At 38.0% G+C, this 20,332-nt stretch overlaps 1 protein-coding gene across 1 annotated transcript; it reads right to left on the reverse strand.

Moving 5' to 3' along the window:
* Window positions 1–13,106: 13,106 nt before the first annotated feature.
* On the reverse strand, window positions 13,107–16,845 carry LOC100887898. The gene is made up of 5 exons (XM_011675944.2): window positions 16,338–16,845; window positions 15,518–15,793; window positions 15,063–15,164; window positions 14,053–14,283; window positions 13,107–13,378 (listed from the first exon to the last, which is right to left on the reverse strand). The coding sequence occupies exons 1-5, from the start codon at window positions 16,843–16,845 to the stop codon at window positions 13,107–13,109; spliced, it is 1,389 nt and encodes a 462-aa protein (XP_011674246.1).
* Window positions 16,846–20,332: the final 3,487 nt, after the last annotated feature.

A 20,332-nucleotide genomic window follows, 5' to 3' on the forward strand; every position in this document is an offset into this window, starting at 1 on the left:
CACCAAACATAATTCCAATACATGTTTGAAACACGTCTATTCCGTCATCAAAAACTAAAAATATGGAAGTTTATGAAATTATTTGTACAGAGAGAACTGGAGAGGAGCTCGCTAGACACGTCACAGTGTTGACAAATTGCGTTTCACTGATCACAATTTCAAACATTTATAGCTCTCCTATTCTTAATCGAATATTGTTCAAATGCCATTTATTTGTTTCTCTCATTCGTCTGCTAAAATTAAAACCAAGATAATTGTATGTATGAAAAACGTTGTTCATGTTGCACATACACATTGTTTTACAATGTTAGGTTTTGGAATCAACAAAAGGATAAGAAATTGGCCCAGTCTTACTAAAAAGGTCACATGTACTGTTATTAGAAATGTATAGGGCATATTATTAAGAGCCTACACAAACATGTCGTATGAAAGTTGGGTCCACAAATTTTACTTGTTACTCGTCATATTTCGAATGAGCGGGCGTTTTGAAGAGCCATCCTTTTTAGGTATATTTTCGAATATTTCTCTTCAACACTAACATATGAAATAAAAAATGATCACCAATCATATGTCAACCATTCCCAGCACTCAATCTTCCCTTCAATTTAAATAATGCAGTGTTAAAAATTCAGAAAAGGGTATTTGTGTTTTTGTTGTTGTTATTTGACTTTATTTCACACAAAAATACCAAATATTCAAGAAAGCATTGTTAACATTATGTAAATTAAACCACTGACCACCGAATTTGCGTATTACCCATATGTGTCCTAAATAAACCACACTGTGCCAGCAAGACAATGTGCTCAAGATATCGATTATTCTATATACAATTTCCAGATAATTATATAGATATATAAAGATGAATAAAGTTGCTGAGCTGTTTGTGACAATATCATGCATACTTCAAATTTAAAATAAGAATTCGATCAATATATTTATTTTGCTTGAATTAATTCGTTTCATAATACAGGTTGTTATCTTTTTAGATCTTGAACACTGAGGGTAGATTTTACAACCGATTTGATGTTTCATGAAACCAGGAAAAACAGCAATCGATACAAAGAAATTGTGTGTTTCAATAATTCCAGCAAATGCATAAATCAACATTATTAGGAGGATGACAAAGGTGTATAATTATTTATGCAACTATAACAATACAACTTACTGTGACATCATATGCAATTGATTGGTCAAACCCAGTCACGTGTGCGCTTCAATAAGTGCGACTATCAGGTATTCGTATTTCTATACTTTTGAACTCGTTTATTTTTTAGGTTATACAGTGCGTCCCAGAAAAAACGAAACCGAGAAGTATCGATGTTCTATCATAACTTAATCACAACTATAATTAATGAATGATACATATTTGGAAAGCTTAGAGTCTCCTCTTTCATTTGATGCTACTCAGATGATGCATATTTCACGCATGAGTGATTAAAAGCAATTTGAAGGAAGGAAACCAAAAAGACATTTGGCGGGCGGTATCTCAATTTCAAAGAAAAATTCACATTTCTAGAAAGTTGAGTTTTTGCCCTTTCATATGACACCTCAATCAGGAAAAATGAGCGAGGAATAACAAAGTTCTGTATGTTTAAAGTAGCCCTTACATTTTCATAATTTTAACAAACGAATTCGTTTTCACTGGGTGCCTGCCGTAGACTCTCGTCTACGGCTGATTGTCAACGAAACGGAGTTAAAGGCCCGGTCACACAGCCCTCCACGGGCGTATCGCGGCCGAATCACGGCCAAAAATTTCTGTCCGTGAAGCAGACGCTGTTGGACGCCTTTTTTTTACCCGTCGTTACACGCGGTAAGAAATTCACACGCGGTTGGCCGCGCGAAAAAGTTTTGGGCTGCCCAAAAATTTAAGGCCCGGTCACACAGCCTTTCGCGTCTGTATCGCGGGTAAAATTTCGCGATTTTTTTTTGCCCGCGGTTGCCCGTGGTGGAAAATGTGCAAAATTGGCTTACCCGCGGTTTACCCGTGGTATGCCCGCGGAACAGACGCCGGGAACTGTTCCGCGTCCTTATCGCGGGTGAAGCGCGGCGGTACCGCGGCCTGCCACGCTTACACGCGGTACACACGCTAATGCACGTGATAACAACGCGGTACAGACGCGGAACAAACGTGCTATGACCGTGCTCCACCCGCGATTACCCGCTAAAATTTCGCGTCCAATTCCGCGTGTAACCACGTCTTAACCGCGGCCGTAGCACGTCCTAGCACGTTCGTTCCGCGTCTGTACCGCGTCTTTACCGCGTGTGTACCACGTGTACCACGTGTACCGCCCGCGATTACCCGCGGTCTAAATTTTTGGGCAGCCCAAAACTTTTTCGCGTGGCCAACCGCGTGTGAATTTCTTACCGCGTGTAACGACGGGTAAAGTACGGCTGTATCGCGTCTTTATCGCGACCTCAAAGCGTCCAACAGCGTCTGCTTCACGGGCAGAAATTTTTGGCCGTGATTCGGCCGCGATACGCCCGTGGAGGGCTGTGTGACCGGGCCTTAAGACCGCGGGTAATCGCGGGCGGTACACGTGGTACACGTGGTACACACGCGGTAAAGACGCGGTACAGACGCAGAACGAACGTGCTAGGACGTGCTACGGCCGCGGTTAAGACGTGGTTACACGCGGTAGGACGCGAAATTTTAGCGGGTAATCGCGGGTGGAGCACGGTCATAGCACGTTTGTTCCGCGTCTGTACCGCGTTGTTATCACGTGCGTGTGTAGCGTGCGTGTTAGCGTGTGTAACGCGTGTAAGCACGGAGCGGTTATGATTTCTACAGCCCGGTTCGGCTGCTTTATTATACCCGTGGTAGGCCGCGGTACCGCCGCGCTTCACCCGCGATAAGGACGCGGAACAGTCGCCGGCGTCTGTTCCGCGGGCATACCACGGGTAAACCGCGGGTAAGCCAATTTTGCACATTTTCCACCACGGGCAACCGCGGGCAAAAAAAAATCGCGAAATTTTACCCGCGATACAGACGCGAAAGGCTGTGTGACCGGGCCTTAAGTCTTTTGTTAATTTCGTTTATTGATACGGCAGGCAGCCAGTGAAAACGAATTCATTTAATACAATTATGGAAATGGAAGCATTACTTTAAACAAACAGAACTTTGTTATTCCTCGCTCATTTTTGCTGATTGAGGTGTCATATGAAAGGGCAGAAACTCAACTTTCTAGAAATGTGAATTTTTCTTCGAAATTTAGATACCGCCCGCCAAATGTTTTTTTGGTTTCCTTCCTTCAAATTGCTTTAAATCACTCATGCGTGAAGTATGCATCATCTGAGTAAAATCACATGAAAGAGGAGACTCTAAGCTTTCCAAATATGTATCATTCATTAATTATAGTTGTGATTAAGTTATGATAGAACATCGATACTTCTCGGTTTCGTTTTTTTCTGGGACGCACTGTATTGTGGGAAACGTGAAAATCATGCGAGTCAATTCGAAAAATGACAATCATAAATGCAAGTACATAGACTCAAATAACACGTATAAGCAGTTATTTTGCAGAAACACGTTCGTCATTGACAACTAACAAATAGGTGTGGTAACCACATAGTAAATGAGTAATTATCAATATATCAGTCGCAATCCCAAACATATTATCCCAACCCTAAAAATACTGTAAATTGTGACATCAATATCTTCACAGTACATGCATATAATAATAAACGTGTTAGGGTTTTCTCATACCATATTATATTATATCCTGAAAGCGTCTTAAAAGTATAATAATGAACATTACGTTAGTTAACTCTCTAATTAAACAATAATTGTTGCAATTGAAATTGGACTCTAATCCGGCCTCTCTCAGCTATCACTCTGCAGCTACAACAGCCGCAGAGCTACAAACACATCCTCTAGCTCCCAAGATCATACAACTTGACCTGACACGAACAGTCTGCTGACCGCAGATAGACTGACCAACTAGTTTAATGACCAGAAGTCCATGACAGTTCACCTCACTATCAATATACAATAAATCATTAAAACGTTCTTACAATGTATAGATAATGATAACTCATTGAATTTCTTATACAAACAATGAAATATTCCCAAACGGCAAAATCATTATACAAACGATACCTGCACCAAATAGTGCACATTGAATATACAGTAATTAATAGTACCACGGAGTTGTAATGGGAAAAAAAACTTAACCTTTACCACATTCTAGCATTCTGGTATAACATTCCTATAAATTACCACACAATTATGAAATGTACCACTATTGTAAATGCCAGCTGTTAGCACAAACGTATATCACGTTTTGTCTAATTGGTTGTAATTCCAAAATAAAACCACAACTTAAACATTAACAGTTAAATCTAAAATCGAATAATCTCTTGTCCAGAAATCATTCTGATCTTTATTTTCTGAACGACATCTTCTCTTCCAAGTAACAAATAAACATTTTGTAGAAATATATTCAAAACCTTCAACTTTAGTTCAAACATCAATGTTTTCTACAACTAACAATTAAGGAAAACAACTAACTTTTCCCCAGATAAACACGTGAAACACAACACTAGGGCAAAACTCAGAACACGCCCTTGGACACATAATATTACCAAACCGTGAAAAGATTCATTGTGTGCATGATATGTACATTGCTAGATCAGGTGGATGTTTACCTGCGTGTTCACCTGTACCTACCACGACTACTCTAATCGAAATATCCCTCTTCTCCCGGTTTGAACACAGTAATCCTCTGAATTAACACAAAATAAGTATTAAACTTTTATAGAAACCTTATCTACTCATTTGAACAAACTATATACAGCGTTTGTTAAATATCAATTCTTCCTTTCTTCGGAATCAGAAATAGATGATATCACAATTTAATTTTTTTTTAAAATAATGTGATTTTATCACAAAACTGAATTTCATCCAAAACATTATTTTCCATATACTAAAATGGGGGAGGTGTCTTTTTATGTAACGTTCGAGAAATGTACAAGAAAAATATATTGTGCATAGGAGAGACTTATATCTCTTTTCGATGAAAAGTTATAGCAACCCAAAGTTATTGATTTGATTTCCCCAAAAAAGATATTGTTGTTGCCCTTACGATTATTAATTGTATGAAAATAAGTATCTGTATTAATGAAGTGAGGATGTTTTAAGTGAGTTTGAATCGAGTGTTAAAGCTTAATGTGAAGTAAAACCTCAAATCATTATGGATTCGGTGACTCATGATAAATAACAAAAATACCTTTAAGTTGATATAAATTCTATTGTTATGGTAGTGTGTTGAATATAAATGTTGAGCCGAATATTTTTTTTTTTTTGGTTTTTATATTTTCCTTTTCCTAGTAATCGGCCATTTCGTTATTATAGTTTTTGTATTGAAGTGTTTTGGTCGTAAGCGTAATTCCTCTGTCGCCGAACATAATATTCCTTTTAAAATATGTGCAGTTTAACCGTTCGTGAGTGCTTGCGTGCGTGTTAGCTGACAACTGTCCCCACATAGCTTACTTTTTATTACGTTAATTATTACGTTAATTACAGTTACCGATTAAACCTCCCAATTCAGCTGTTCTCAGAACGTCATGTAAATCAGCTACACTACGGGTTGATCTATCCATCCATTTCGCAAGGCATTCCCTCGTTGCCTCCTCATAGTCGATGTGATACGTTGTCACAATATTCCTGGCCTGGTTATGCCTGATTCCAAGCTTTTCGCTTAACTTGTCGTAGGCGTAGGCGGGAACGCATTTTGCCAAGTTATTTAGTATTTCGTCGCTCACTTTCCTATTTGAATATATAAAAGAACATATATGAGTAAAGAAATGAAGATCGTAACGTCATACAACCTTCGTTTTGTGACGGGACTTTGTTCCCAGCACTCAGTTTCGATGCAATTATTTGTATTAGTGTGTATATTTTTGGTTTAATTTTACCATGTATTATTTCCTTTATAAAAAGGGCAGCTTAGTAGGAATTTCAAATCCATATATGTATTCACTATATGAATTGTTATGTACTCTTAATTTAAAGTTCTTAGATTATAATCTTAGTGAGCACAAAAAAAAAATGTAAACACATAAACATGGGGGGGGGGTTGTGTGCACTAAAATTCCTTTGCCAAGAGGGGTGTCTGAACACTTAAAAGACCCCATGTTTGCCAAGGGGGGTGTGTGTGAACACCTAAAACACCCCTTAGATACCTCTTGACTCCTAAATACAGTTATAAACTTGTAAAATTACTATTTCTAGATTTTGTTTTACAAAATTGATACTAATGTTCAAATTGTCATCTTTACGTAGTCAAATATGGCGATTTTGCAACATACTTTGCTGTTGTGTGTGGTGGTCTGAATGTTCATTTTAAAGCGACGGCGCCCCCTGCGGTGACTCGACATCTGTTGTTTTGTTGATCTCGAAAAGAGCGCCCTCACAGGCATCGCGGAGTTTTTTGTTTATATCACGGGAACCCTCACTCAGATCTTGTTTGGTAATAAATGAAAATATGTTAACGTCAGTTCATAGCCAGAAGGGCACTAAGCTATGATCTTTAATACATAGTAACGCCCTTCTGTATCTGAACACAAGACATGTTTCCTCTCTTAAAATGGAGGCAAGAAAATATTTGCCACGTGTGGTCCTAGTACGTCAATGCACAACGTGTTATGTTATCAATGCTCATGGTAGGAATAGTCAATTATAAAACTCCTTTTCATAAACGTATTTTGTTCTTTACTCCCTCCCCTTTCATTTTTGCTATACAAATCGAGGTGGCTAGCCAAATGTTTTGGGGGCTTCATCCCCCCCTCCCTTTTTTTTTCTTACACCTATGATTTCAACTTAAGCCAACAATATATCCATTATTATTATCTTAAGTCTATAATCGTTATCAGGACACCTCGTGCACTAATGATAATAATTGAGCTAAAATATAATACGTTTTACGTATGAAGTTGGTTACATCACCCTCCCATATTACCATGATTATGACAAATGTAGATAATGTTTACTTACTGTAGATGATATCATGTTCTTTCCGCAGTTTTTTCTTATTTTCCTTGAGAAAGGCTTGTGTCCAGATTCCGTTGGCGGCAGAAGTCTTCTCTTCTAGGGAACAATCTCGTTGGAGCAATGTAGCGAGAATAGGAATGCCTCCCTTTTCTACTATGAGCCGTTTGTTGTTGTCATTGATTGCCAGGTCATCTACTGATTGAACTAACTCCTCTGCACTAAGAGAAACCACGTACACACCGTTCTTCTTGGATGATTTTCGTGTTGCCTTGGCCTTATGTGCAGGATCAGAGAGACATTTCTCCAAAAGCGAAAGTAGTGATACGATACAGACGTAGTTGGTGAGAAGCTTGTCGGCCTCTTCTTTCTTCACCAGCTTTGCCAACGTCATGAATGCTACTGTCTGTGTCAAGCTCTTTTCCGACTCGCCAAACTTTTGCAAGGCTGGAACGGCCTGGTGATGTTTAGAAGCCAGAGAAGGCACTTTTCTGCAGGCGTTGTAAAATATACTCATTGCGTCAAACATCGTGTCATCTACCCATTTGTTCATCGCCTTATCAGTCTCCACGAGATGTAACAACCAATCGACAATCAAAGAAAGGCACCCATCTTCTTCCATTTGTAAACAGAAGTAATCAGACATGTACGTAAAATTCATGGCCGAACCGAGCAGTGCGACATAAAACTTGAACATTTGTGTGGTATCATGAGATAGTTCTTCTCGTTCATTAGCCTCTTCAATTTTCTGTAACATACCTCCCTTTTTCCACGTATAAGCAAAACATTTGCAATAGTCTGTGTTAATGCCCAAACCATCCCCTAGAGCGTTCCGATCAATGTTGTGGTGACGTGAAACCATGTGAGTGTCATGCATTCTTTCAAGACACAATGTGCAGGGGAAACCTTCACAATCCTGAATGTGCTTGATACTGGCTTTGACAAGAGTTATACATTTGTTAACCTCGTCACTGAACCCTTCGATCCGTTTTGCTTTAACAGCTGCAAAGTCAGCGGGAAGATATGAAATGTCAGTCAATGTCCTCGAAGCATCGTTAGTACTCGCAGAAGATGCCATGTTTATGACAAACCATCAGACACTGTCAAATAAACAATGCATATAGACAAATATTTACTTAAATGGGTGAACGCGGTGGTTAACACCAAAATAGGAATTCAGTGATGACGTGAAATGGTTATCCACAATGCATACATATTCATCGTGTTTTACTATTGAATCCTGATTGTCCACTGGCGGTAGTTGTCTTTGGGGGTAATTCTTCAGGGGATATTTTATCGGGGGGTAATTATCCTTCGGGTGGTATTGTCCTCGGGAGGGGGGATAATTCTCCGGGAGCTAATTTTCCGGATGGAAGGGGGGGGGGGGGTTGTACTTGGGTGTAGTTTTCCGGGGGTGATTGCCCAGGGGTCAATTGTCCTAGAACCATTTTGGACGGTGCGAGAAAAGGTCTCACAGAGACCTGGGAACGTGATGACTAAAAATTGAGCCTTACTCAAGCTGCTGGTCGTACGACACAATGTCATGCTCATGTGGAAGTTGCCCCAAAGTATATTCTAACCGTATCATGAAGATACGTATTCCTTACTGCGGTCGGGGGGCATGTGCACCCTGTGCCCCCCCCCCCCCCCCTGGATCCGTCCCTGAGAGGACCTATGAAACTGTGTTATTCATTATATATGTTGTGTAGTGCCTAAGGAAGAAGGCACTTGCAAACATGGAAATTAATGAAATATTTGTACACGACAAACGAGAGAGTTGTCCGTGTGTACGTCACATCCGAAAAAATGTTCATAGAGTTGGTGATCTCAGATTTCAACGTCTCTTATTATTGGTCTAATTTACTTCAAATTGTCGACATTTTGTTTCGCTACTTCATAAAAATAAACCGATAACAAAGATTGGGTTGCCTTTTAATCTCGTTTATACTTCATTCACCCCGCCAAACTTCTTCAATTTAATGTTCGGTCTGTCGGTGTGCTTTCGTTCCGGTCAGTGTAAGTATCTCTGTTACCACCCCTTCACCCTCCCCTTACCTCCCTCCCCCTTCCACCTCTCTCTCTCTCTCTCTCTCTCTTTCTCTCTCTCTTTCTCTCTCTCTTTGTTTCTCTTTACCGATTTTTACTTCAAACTAGCAACCTAGGTCGTTTTGGGCATTAAATGAGAATGCGATCAATCAAACATGTTCGTTGAGAACATTTCTAATCATACATTTTCCCAATATAATTATCGCAAACATATTTCTATACAAACCCTGTATGAAAACAAGTCTATTCTGTTTTCAAAAAAACTTTAAACATGAAAGTTTATGAAAGTGTATGTACAGAGAGAGCTGGAAAAAAGCTCATCAGACTCGTCACAGTTTTGACAATTTGTGTTTCACTGATGACAACTTCGAAAATGCATAGTTTTCCTATTCTTGATCGGATATTGCTCAACGTTTCACCTATCTGTTTATCTAATTTGTCTGCTTATATTTAAACCAAGATAACTTTTATTTTAAAAAAAAGGGTTTATGTAGCACATACACATTGCTTTACATTGTAAGGTTTTAGAATCATCAAAATAATAAGAAATTGGCCCGGTCTTGCTAAAAATCACCGGCGTACTGATGAATGGCTTAGTGGGGGGGGGGGGGGAGGGGTTGGGGGAGGGAGTTAAATCCCAAAATACATTTCAAACGTGTTTTATTTCTAATTCAAAACCAGTGATTTACGAATGTTGCTCAAATAACATGATTTTGTTTCCCTCACTTTGTGCTCATTATGCTAGAGGCGGAACACTGTGCCCCCCCCCCCCCCCCACATTTTTTAGGTTCTCCCAAAAACCTTTTTTTACGTAGGACAAGTGCCCCTCTTCTTTTTTAATAACTGACATTTTCCTTTCTTTTCATCTCCGGTGAGTACACGTCTTTTCAGGTGCGAAAAAAATTCCCTTTTCACCTCTGATATGTTTGTCCTTTATTACTTTGACTCGAGCCCCTTTTCATTTTCAATGAGTGTACTTTTTCCTTCGTAGTAAGAACCCCCTTCCTTTTCTCTTAAATGCCATTTTTCACCTCTGATAAGTGCCTCTTTAACTATGACACGTTCCCCTTTTCCTTTCTAATCAGTACCTATATATTCTTCGAATAAGTGCCCTTTTCCTTTTTTTTTTTTTACATGAGCCTCTCCCCCTTTCCAAAATGCCCCTTCTAACATTTGATAAATGCCCCTATTAAAATCTGCATTTTTCCTTCAACAGATTCCCCATTTCCATTCTTACAAGTGCCTTTTTCAATCTCTGTTGATTGTCCCTTCGGATAAGTGCCTACTTTTCCTTTCTCCATAACATGCACCCCTAAAGCGACTTAGAGCCCCCTTTTCTTTAACTTACCCTAGAGCTTGCTCGCTACGCTCGCTCGCAATTATGGATGTTATAATTATGTTTCTTACAAAAGAATTTGTCAGGCTTTCTTATAAAAAGGGTTTTGTTTCTTCTTCTTGTTAAGATGTAACGTTTCGCACTGGAACCTCACAAATCTTTAAATTAGAAAATAAATGAAAATGAAGATTGGTTGTTGTTGTTATTATACTTTATTTCACACAAAACGACACAACAGTCTTTGAAATTTCGTCAATACAATGTTAAATAAATCAACGACAAATTAATTATCATAGTTCCTATTAGTATATTACAGAGACCATCAAGATATCGATTATTGAGTATACATTTTTCACAACAGTCTTTGAAATTTCGTCAATACAATGTAAAATAAATCACCGACAAACTAATTACCATAATTCCCATATTACGGAAATCTTCTAGATGTCGATTATTGAGTATACAATTTTCACACAATTATATAGATATACATACATTGCTTTGTTTGACTTTGAGGTTTCAAGTTGCTGTGCTGTTTTTTACAATACCAGGCATACTTAACAATTCTGTGATCAAATATTGTTTATTTTGATTGAATATATTCGTTTGGTTTCGTAATACAGGTCGTTTCCTATCTAGATCTTGAACACTGAGGATACCTTTCAAAACCAATTTGATGTTTCATTAGACCAGAAGAAAACAATCGGCAATCGATAAACAGAAATGGTGTGTTTCAACAATTCCAGTAAATGCGTGTATCAAGATGATATGGAGGATAACAAAGGTGTATGCATATTTCATGTTTTTCAGTTTTCAAAATGGTTGTAAAGTAATAACATAAATATATATATATACAAACGTACATTACTAAACTTGACTGTTCGTCAACAAGAGAATCAAGGTTCATATATTGATTTCTAGGTGCCTTTATGATTTTTTTAAAAATCACCAGATGATCGTAGAAGGGAGAAACAAATCCTAGACAACAAGATTTGGGTACAAGAATGCTGCAATCGTTGATAATTTCATACTATACCAAGACATAGAAACACATGGATGGAATATGATTAAAACATTGTAACAATAAATCAATGCAAAATGAGTGGCCTAGAGGTGAACTAACATTAACGTTTATGTTTAAATGTTAGGGTTCGTTGCTCGAAAAGACACACTTCCTCTACCCCTCCCCTATAAACTATCTTTCTCTCCATTATTAGGAAATGATCGTAGGCAGGGCATTTATATATCTAAGTACCATATCATAAATTCCTTTCACCATTTTGTTTCTTCATTTTTTGTCTCGACAACACTCACTCATCAAAGCCATGAATCCTTCACACAAATACATGTATATTCATACCACAGCTTCATACCATATATACATTCCTTAGAACACACACCCACCCAAGTCGACATATGCATCTCCCCACACATACTTTTGATGTATATATACTACTGCTACAAACAATATATCTACAAGTTATTTCTTTAGAACACACACCTACCCATGTCCTCACATACATCCCCTTCACAAATATATTTATATATATACTACTGCTACAAGAAATATATACACGTTATTTCTTTAAAACAAACACATACAAATGAAGATACATTAAACTACTGCGAGAAAAAATATCTACAAGTTATTTCTGTAGAACACACACCTACCCATGTCCTCACATACATCCCCTTCACAAATGAATAAACATTATGCCACAGCTACATACTATGTATACGTGTTATTTCCATAGAACACACATCCACCCAATCCTACGTATGCATCCCCAACACAAATATATTTACATATATAATACTGCTACAAGAAATATATACACGTTGTATCCTTAAAACAAACAACCAACCAAGAGTGCGAGAAAATTTAGAAAATAATGTACATACATAAACGCTCCATAATAATATTGATAGTAGTAACATTTATATATCGCTTAAATAATAATGTTTCTAATCGTGTACTAGTATTGCCACGGCATAAGCCGAGCCGCCCTGATAAGGCTCTCTGACATTCGAGGAATTTATATCTGCAATGTATCCATTAACATCACCTGGGTGGAGAGTGTCAACATGTAAATTAATATCTTGACAAAGGATATTAGTGCCGCAGAGGGACTTTTTCGCAAACCATGTGATCCACATTTCAGTGATATACCCACTAGACCGCGACACCTCGATTGATATCAACGCATCTGAGGAGAATGAGGACCATACATGCTACAGAAGATGCTACAAGAAAATTGCGAGGCCAATGTCGTGCTGAGTAACTGCACATTATTCTTGCGTTATATACCTCAAGCCAGGAAATCTTGTAAATTTTTATTGTGGTATTCCTAGCCAAACCAGTGTTAGCAAATTATGACTTACTGCAACAAAATAAGCAAAGGGCTGACAATATTTATTTAACCCTTTGGTTCCTGTATTACCCTCTCTGCACGGTTGCTCATCATCCACATGTGCACTTTCGCACATAATAATAGATACCAAAAACCAAAATATTGCTTTCGGGCAAAATAATGCCTTTGCAATATTACCTATCTCCGGTCTTGATTAGATCCATGCCAGTCATTTTACCACCGGTATAGATCAAATTTGCAAAGGAAGAGTTCAATATTCTCGAAGTATTTAGTATATTATATCAAATTATAAAAAGATTGAAAAGGGTATTAATTGTGTGGAATTATAAAGTGTTAACTTCATCATCATCATCATTATACTAATCACTTAATTTAGTTTCTCAAGAGCAGCAGCAAGCGATAGCACATCAACAAAGGGGACCTTAAGATCGTCTTTCATAGACTGGTAGAAAGCTTGTGGGACTGTGATCAGTAGTTTCTTTAGTTGCAGTAATTGGGTTCCATTGAGATTTTCCAAAGATTTGTTACGTGTTGCTACGTTGTTAGCTAAAAGCCAATCCTGGACCTTCTTGGAATCCCATCCGGGTACTTGGGATTCCACTGGAGGGGGTTTCAGTTCTTGCTCTAGGGACGGGGGACCTTTCGAGTAAAATAGAGCAAAAGTAAAGAAACGAAACTCATTTTTAAATAAATATATATAACGAAATATCACAAAATATGGCCTTAACCACCGACAGAATTATCATTGGCCATGACATTATTCGCGATGACATCATTCGCGTATGAGAAGTCTGCAAAGCTGATAAAGTTTACTTGAATTCATACGACTTGCTTTTTTCCAGCTATGTTAAATTTTACTTGCTGTCACTGGAATACATTTCTATATGAAAATGTTTTAATTGTAAGTATACATATATAATTTTAACGATGCTAATGCTTCTTCGTATTATGCCATATACCATATAATATCTTAATACTAATATTGTAATAAAGAAGCATGCAAGAGTATGAAGTAAACTAGAAGGTGAGTGATTTATTGAAAAAATGATATATACAAATCCCACAGAGTAGCCACTTATCATTAATTATATATTAGGGTTTGCGGGAAAAAAATACTTTCACACTCTCTTTCTCTCTCACTCTCTTCTCTCTCTCTAGCTTTCTCCATAATTTCTCCTCTCTCTCACTCTCTCTCTCTCTTTCTCTTATCTCTCTTTATCGATATCTACATCTCTCTATGCACATATATATATATATATATATATCAATATCAATATCTCTCTACCTCACTCTTTACAGTGTAAGTGACATACCGGGAGCAGAGTTCACGTTCTGGACCGTTTCTTTCTGCACTGCGAATTCTTTCTGCACTGCGAATTCTTTTTCGATGATGGTGGAGAGTACCTCGGAGACAAGCTCGGCTTGCTGAACGATGTAGTAGATCTTCCCTGCCGTGATTCCGCCTAGCCAACCAGAGGCTTTGAAGTCATTACTCACCTTCACAGGGATGATCTTCTTCTTGCATTCGTAAGCATAAGACGCTTCTGAAAACATGACATATAAGCATCAAATTGAAAATTCGATTATAATGAAAATGTCGGGTTGTCGTTAAAAAATAAAGGTAAATATTAAAAAAGCTCTCTATTTTTTTTCAATGTCAGGTGTAAAATGTGAAAGGAAAAAGTTTTTTCAGGTGATTCTACATTCACAATTAGGCAACAAATGGCTTTTTTTTAAATATGGACCCAGCTTTCATGCCACATGTGTAGTCCCATATATTCAGTTATGTGTGCCGCGCATGTGACTGTGCGTATCCTCGAGTCACACTCTTATCATTTATCTTATCATTTTGATGATTTAAAATCCCAACACTTTACACCTAATCGAACTTTCGATCTTTTACTCAGTCTCATTTATATACAAGGACATCGCATAACCAGAACTCAATGGCAGGTTATAGGTTAAAAAAGGCACAGTAGTGGTCTCTGATAGAGAATTCGACACCATTCAGGTGTTTACCTAACAGGTGTTGTCAATCACTAGGATTAGCCTTCAGTTTTATGACCAACAGGCCTTATGTAATGCTTTGCATAATGCTTTGCATTCCCCCATATGGTAAAGTGAATATGTTTAGTGTTCCTCACCCGAAGACTCTCCAAGAGACTAGGGAATTTTTCTTCATTTAACCACGTGTATGTTCAGTGCAGACTTGTACACCCAATAATAGTGTTTCCCTCAAGTCTGGTGTCATCGAATTATGAACTTCTGCACATGGAAACTGACGACTGACATTGATCAGAAGAAGAGGTAAATCTGTTCTCACCTGTACGGCAGTCTTGACTATCTTGGTAACCACGTGTGATACAAGCTATGATCATATCAGCATTCTCTACGGCTTCTGCCATTGCACCGATTTTATCACCCTCTGAAATAAGAATATAGATGCACAAGGAGAGAAAAGAGAAGAAAATGAGGAGCAAGAGAGGAGAAGAAGAAGAAAAAGAAGAAAAGAAGATAAAGAAGAAGAAAGAAAAAGAAGGAACGAAGAAGGAAGAAGATGAATCATGTATAATCAAGCTCCAGCTTTAGGGAGGAAATCTGAATTATATGCAATCACCTGCTCGAGCCACCTTCGTAATTCCAAAGCTTGTATTATTTATTGCTACTTTGAATGAAAGACGAAAACTACACATGCATTTATATAATAACACTGCCAAATTCACATCATATTCAAAAGTTGTCATTCTTCCAAAGAGAAGTGTCTGCAAATAAACTTACTCATGTGGTCTTCATCCATCCACACGTTGTAGCCTCTTTTGCGCAGCTGTTCTTTGAACTCTCGCATCACAGGTTTGGACGGGTGTTCCCATTTGTAGCTGAGCATGATGTGTCCCCTGGACTTCGCACTGTCCGACGTCGCCTTCTGCGGTGACTCGATATCTGTTTTCCTGTGCATCAGGCCTTCGGGAAGTTTGGATTCGTAGATCTCAAAAAGTGCGCCCATACAAGCATTGCGGAGTTTTTCGTTTTTACTCTGGGAATTTTCCGTCAGATCTTGTTTGGGGATAAAAGAAAATATGATATAGTCTGCTTATAGCCAGAAGATTACACACAAAAGTCCCTTCTATCTCTGAACACAAGACATGTTTCCTCTTTGACAATGAATACCAATTAAAAAAATTGCTTCATGTGAGCCCGGTACGTCGGTGCACAACGTGTTGTGTTGTTGATGCCCATGATGGGAATATTCAATCTTAAAACCTGTCCTCATTAACTGATTTATTGTGTTTATTCATCATAGCAAAATCTCAAAATACGACTGTTACCCCTACCTTCCCCTACCTTATTCTTGTTATACATATCGTGGTGGTTACCCACAATTTTTTCGGAGGGCAGGGCTCCCCTTTGATTTCTTTCACCTATGATTTAAACTTAAGAACAAACTAAATCCATCATAGCTTTTCAATTTCTGTTATCGTTATGAGGGCACCTTGTGCGCGAATGGTAACAATCTAACTAAAACAACATACTTTGGCGTAAATATAGTGCGCGCCCTAATGTACATGATGATGAAAAAATGTGAAGAATGTTTACTTACTGTAGATAATACCCTGTTCTTTCCGCAGTTTCACTTTATTTTCCTTGATAAATGCCAGACTCCAGATCCCACTGGCCGCAAAAGTCTTCTCCTCCACGGAACAATCTCGTTTGAGCAATTGAGCGAGGATAGGAATGCCTCCCTGTTCTACTATGAGCCGTTTGTTGTTGTCATTGATTGCAAGGTCATCTACAGCTTGAACTAACTCCTCCGCACTATCATAAATCTCGCTCACAATGTTCTTGTCGGATGTATGTGGTCTTGTATATGTTATTTTATGTTCAGGATTGGAGAGACATCCCTTCAACTGCGAAAGTAGTGTTACGATACAGATGTAGTTGGTGGAAAGCTTGTCTGCCTCTTCTTTCTTCACCAGCTTTGACAATATCATGAATGCTTTTGTCTGAGTCAAGCTATCTTTCGACTCGCTAAACTTCTGGAAGGCAGGCACGGCCCGGTGGTGCTTAGGAGCCAGATACGGCACTTTTCTGCAGACATTGTCAAACATGTTTATTGCATCAAACATCATGTCATCTACCCATTTGTTCATTGCCTTATCATCCCTCACGAGGTGTAAAAACCAATCCACAATCAAAGACAGGCACCCATCTTTGTCCATTTGTGAACAAAAGTAATCAGACTTGTTCGTAAAGTTCCAGGCGGAACAAAGCAGATCGATATAAAATGTAAACATTTGTGTGGTCTCATGTGATAGGTCTTTTTGTTGATCAGCGTCTTCAATCTTCTGTAACGTATCTCTTTTTTTCCACGTATACGTAAACATTTTGCAGTAGTCTGTGTCAATGCCCAAGCCATCCCCTACAGCGTTCCGATCAATTTTCCTGTTACGAGAAACTGTGACGATATCGTTTATACTTTCAAGACACGAGGTACATGGGAAACCCTCACAATCCTGAATGTGCTTAATACTGGCTTTGACAAGAGATAGACATCTGTTGACCTCGTCACTGAACTCTTCGATCCGTTTTGCTTTAGCAGCTGCATAGTCAACGGGAAGTATATGTGAAATGTCAGTCAAATTCCTCGAAGCATCGTAAGTACTTGCAGAAGATGCCATGTTTATGACGAACCATCAGACACTGTCAAATAAACAATGCAGTTTATCACAATATTTATATGATTGGTTAAACATGGTGGTATATATCGAAATAGGAATTCAAGGATGACGTGAAATGGATATCCACAATACAAACATATTCCGCGTTAGGCATATTTACATCAGCATATTTTCATTTTCACTTTCATTCATAATCTTCATTATCATTAACATCATTACCTTCATCACCATCATCAACAGCATCACTATCACCATTTTTTCCTTTCGTCTTACCTCCCCCCCCCCCCATCCTTTCCCCGTGCTATCACGCTATCAAGCCCTTCTTCTTTTTCCACTTTATTTGTAAATAATTTGTTGTATTGAGTTATCAGTTACAATTTTGTTTCATTGTCATCATTTAAAGGTATTACAAAGTTTTGGTATGCGGTCATAAATTTGGTTCAAATGAACATATTGGAAACATGCGATCCTACAATATTCAGTGATCGTTGTCGCGGTTGAAATCGAGTCTAAAGTGATGAAATTGTAAACTCTTTTCGTTGTATAGCTCCCTCTCAAAGTCAATATATTAATTTAGCTATAAAACAATGTTTCTTGACTAAACTCGACCAATTGGCTGTACCCATTTGGAAATTATATATCGCAACTACATATTCTGAGATTTTCATAGTCGCAGCTACCATTGTATGGCCGTAGGCGCTGTTTTAAAACTATCGAAATTTAGCGGGAGCACCGGTAAATTTTATATTCAAGTTTTTCTCAAAAGCAGAAGTGTTTTAGGGGCTACATTTTCTAGTGCTAATATAATACTACTACAGGGGCATACAAATATTTCAAAATTGTGAAAAAATCACTATTTAGCAAATTTTAAAGAAATTCCCAAACTTTGTATGACCTTTAATATAATCATTTTGTAATCACGCTAACAAAAAAAGAGATATTTGGTGTGTACGCGTGCGACCTGGGGTCTGTGACGTAAAGAAGTATGCATATTCATGTCGCCACTAAATGGGTTGCCAACACATGCTACCATTTCCAGACAGAAAATAAACTACTTTAAATGACGATTTTTTTTTTTTTTTTTTTTTTTTTTTTTATTTTTTATTGTTTGTTTTTTTTTATTTATTTATTTATTTGTTTTTTTTTTTATTTTTGTTGGGGGGAGGGAGGGACACTCCAATATATATCAACTGCCATTACATATTAGTACTTTTTCACAAATCAATCTCAATTCCAAATCTTCTTTTGCATAGGTTGACATGTAATTTGTTTGGGTGTTAAGGGTATGTCAGGCTTTGGTTTCCAGTCACCAATTGATTATGTTTTGATTTTTTCAATTCGAGTTTTATTTATGTTATACATGTATTTATTTATTATCTAATAATTATTGTTTTAAGATCAATGATAATTGCCCCATAATGTTAACAAAAAAATTCATGAAATTCGAATGAATCAGGAAGAAAAAAATCGAAGCGTAATGTATGCCTAGCCTAATACTTCTTAGTCATTTTTGTCCCCAGCCATTGGGATTGTGCGTGACGGGGATCGGATTTCTGCGGTGTGTGTGTTTGTGTGTATGGCTGTGCGTGTGTGTGTGTGCGTGTGTGTGTGTGCGTGTGTTCTTGTGTACGTGTGGGGTGGTGTTCTGTTTGGGATCATATTGCTCCGATTGTCTCATTTTCGCTCGCGTGAACATTGCCAGCACAAACCACTGATCTCTACCTCCTGTACGGATCATCGCCCATTCCCACTCATTATACGTTACGAACTATAGGCTGTATTGTCTGACCGTTCATGAATATTCATGTTTTTGCTTACCTCGGCTAAATGTTTGCTTGTACTAAATTGAAGAATTACGGTGGGGGGTTGGATGAAATGGACATAATGAAATAGGCAGAAGTGATCTATGATAATTCATGCTTTTTATGTTTCGTGTGCTCGACCTATAATCTTCAAATCGCTTGGCAAACTGAGTCCAAAGTTAGACTTGTTTCACATGTGTATTTTAGGCAATGACGAGCTTGCAACCTATTTTGAAAAATTACGGTGGGTGAACTTTCAAAAGTCAATGAGACATGAGGGCTCCAATAAGAGAGCTAGTGATAACGTACGTCGGGGTGGATGTGCTTTTCGTTTTAACAAAAAATGAATTGTTAACGATTTTTTTTGTAAACGTCCATAGGCTAACATGTTAGGCTGCTGACTCTGACCCTGCTCTGACGATAGGGGGCGTTGTGAAATGAGACTAAACGGAGCAATATGTGAGTAGTATTAAGGGAAGGGGTTATAATTTGTTTCATATTAAAACTGATTTCATTCCGAAAAATCGATCGTAGTTTGTGAATCGTACATATATGGAAACGTTTCCTTGTATTTGTCTCATAAAAGAAGTTAACCAAAAATTGACTCCCACACGGTGTTGAGTGCTCCGGGGTCACAGGCCACTGGCTTAATCGGGCAGGTAGTTCCATTATGTGAATGGGTAAATTAACTATTAGAAAATGAGGGGACACATTACATTGTATAATAGGGACACACATTGTATTTATTGTGCAGAACATACTCTTTTATTGACTTACTTATTGCATGAAACTATAAAACCAAAATGCATTGTGTATTCTAACAATTGGAGTACAAAGAATAATAACAGGTGAATGAAATGCATAAACACCACAAAAACCTGGGGAGGAAGCATTCATACATTTGAATACATATAGTTGATAAACGACTCCGATGAAACTATTAAACCAAAATGAAATTTTCGTTCTGGCAATTGGAGTACAAAGAATGATAGCAGGTGAATGAAATGCTTCAACAGCAACACAAACACCTGGGAAGCTAGGAAGCATCCATACATTTAAATAATTTAGTTGATAAACGACTCCGCACGTGGACGTTTGTTGGAGCAGAAAGCAGT

The sequence above is a fragment of the Strongylocentrotus purpuratus genome, unplaced genomic scaffold (genome assembly GCF_000002235.5).
Source record: "Strongylocentrotus purpuratus isolate Spur 01 unplaced genomic scaffold, Spur_5.0 spur5_scaffold_20, whole genome shotgun sequence".
Taxonomy (NCBI): domain Eukaryota; kingdom Metazoa; phylum Echinodermata; class Echinoidea; order Camarodonta; family Strongylocentrotidae; genus Strongylocentrotus; species Strongylocentrotus purpuratus.

What these genes read in the sequence shown, in the direction of transcription:
- LOC100887898 (XM_011675944.2), bottom strand. Translation starts at nt 16,845, where the DNA reads ATGTTTGACAATGTCTGCAGAAAAGTGCCGTATCTGGCTCCTAAGCAC. An exon ending in AGAACAGGGTATTATCTACA is followed by an intron (nt 15,794 to 16,337) that starts GTAAGTAAACAT and finishes TCCCCAAACAAG; the next exon opens with ATCTGACGGAAAATTCCCAG. An exon ending in TAGTCAAGACTGCCGTACAG is followed by an intron (nt 14,284 to 15,062) that starts GTGAGAACAGAT and finishes TCATGTTTTCAG; the next exon opens with AAGCGTCTTATGCTTACGAA.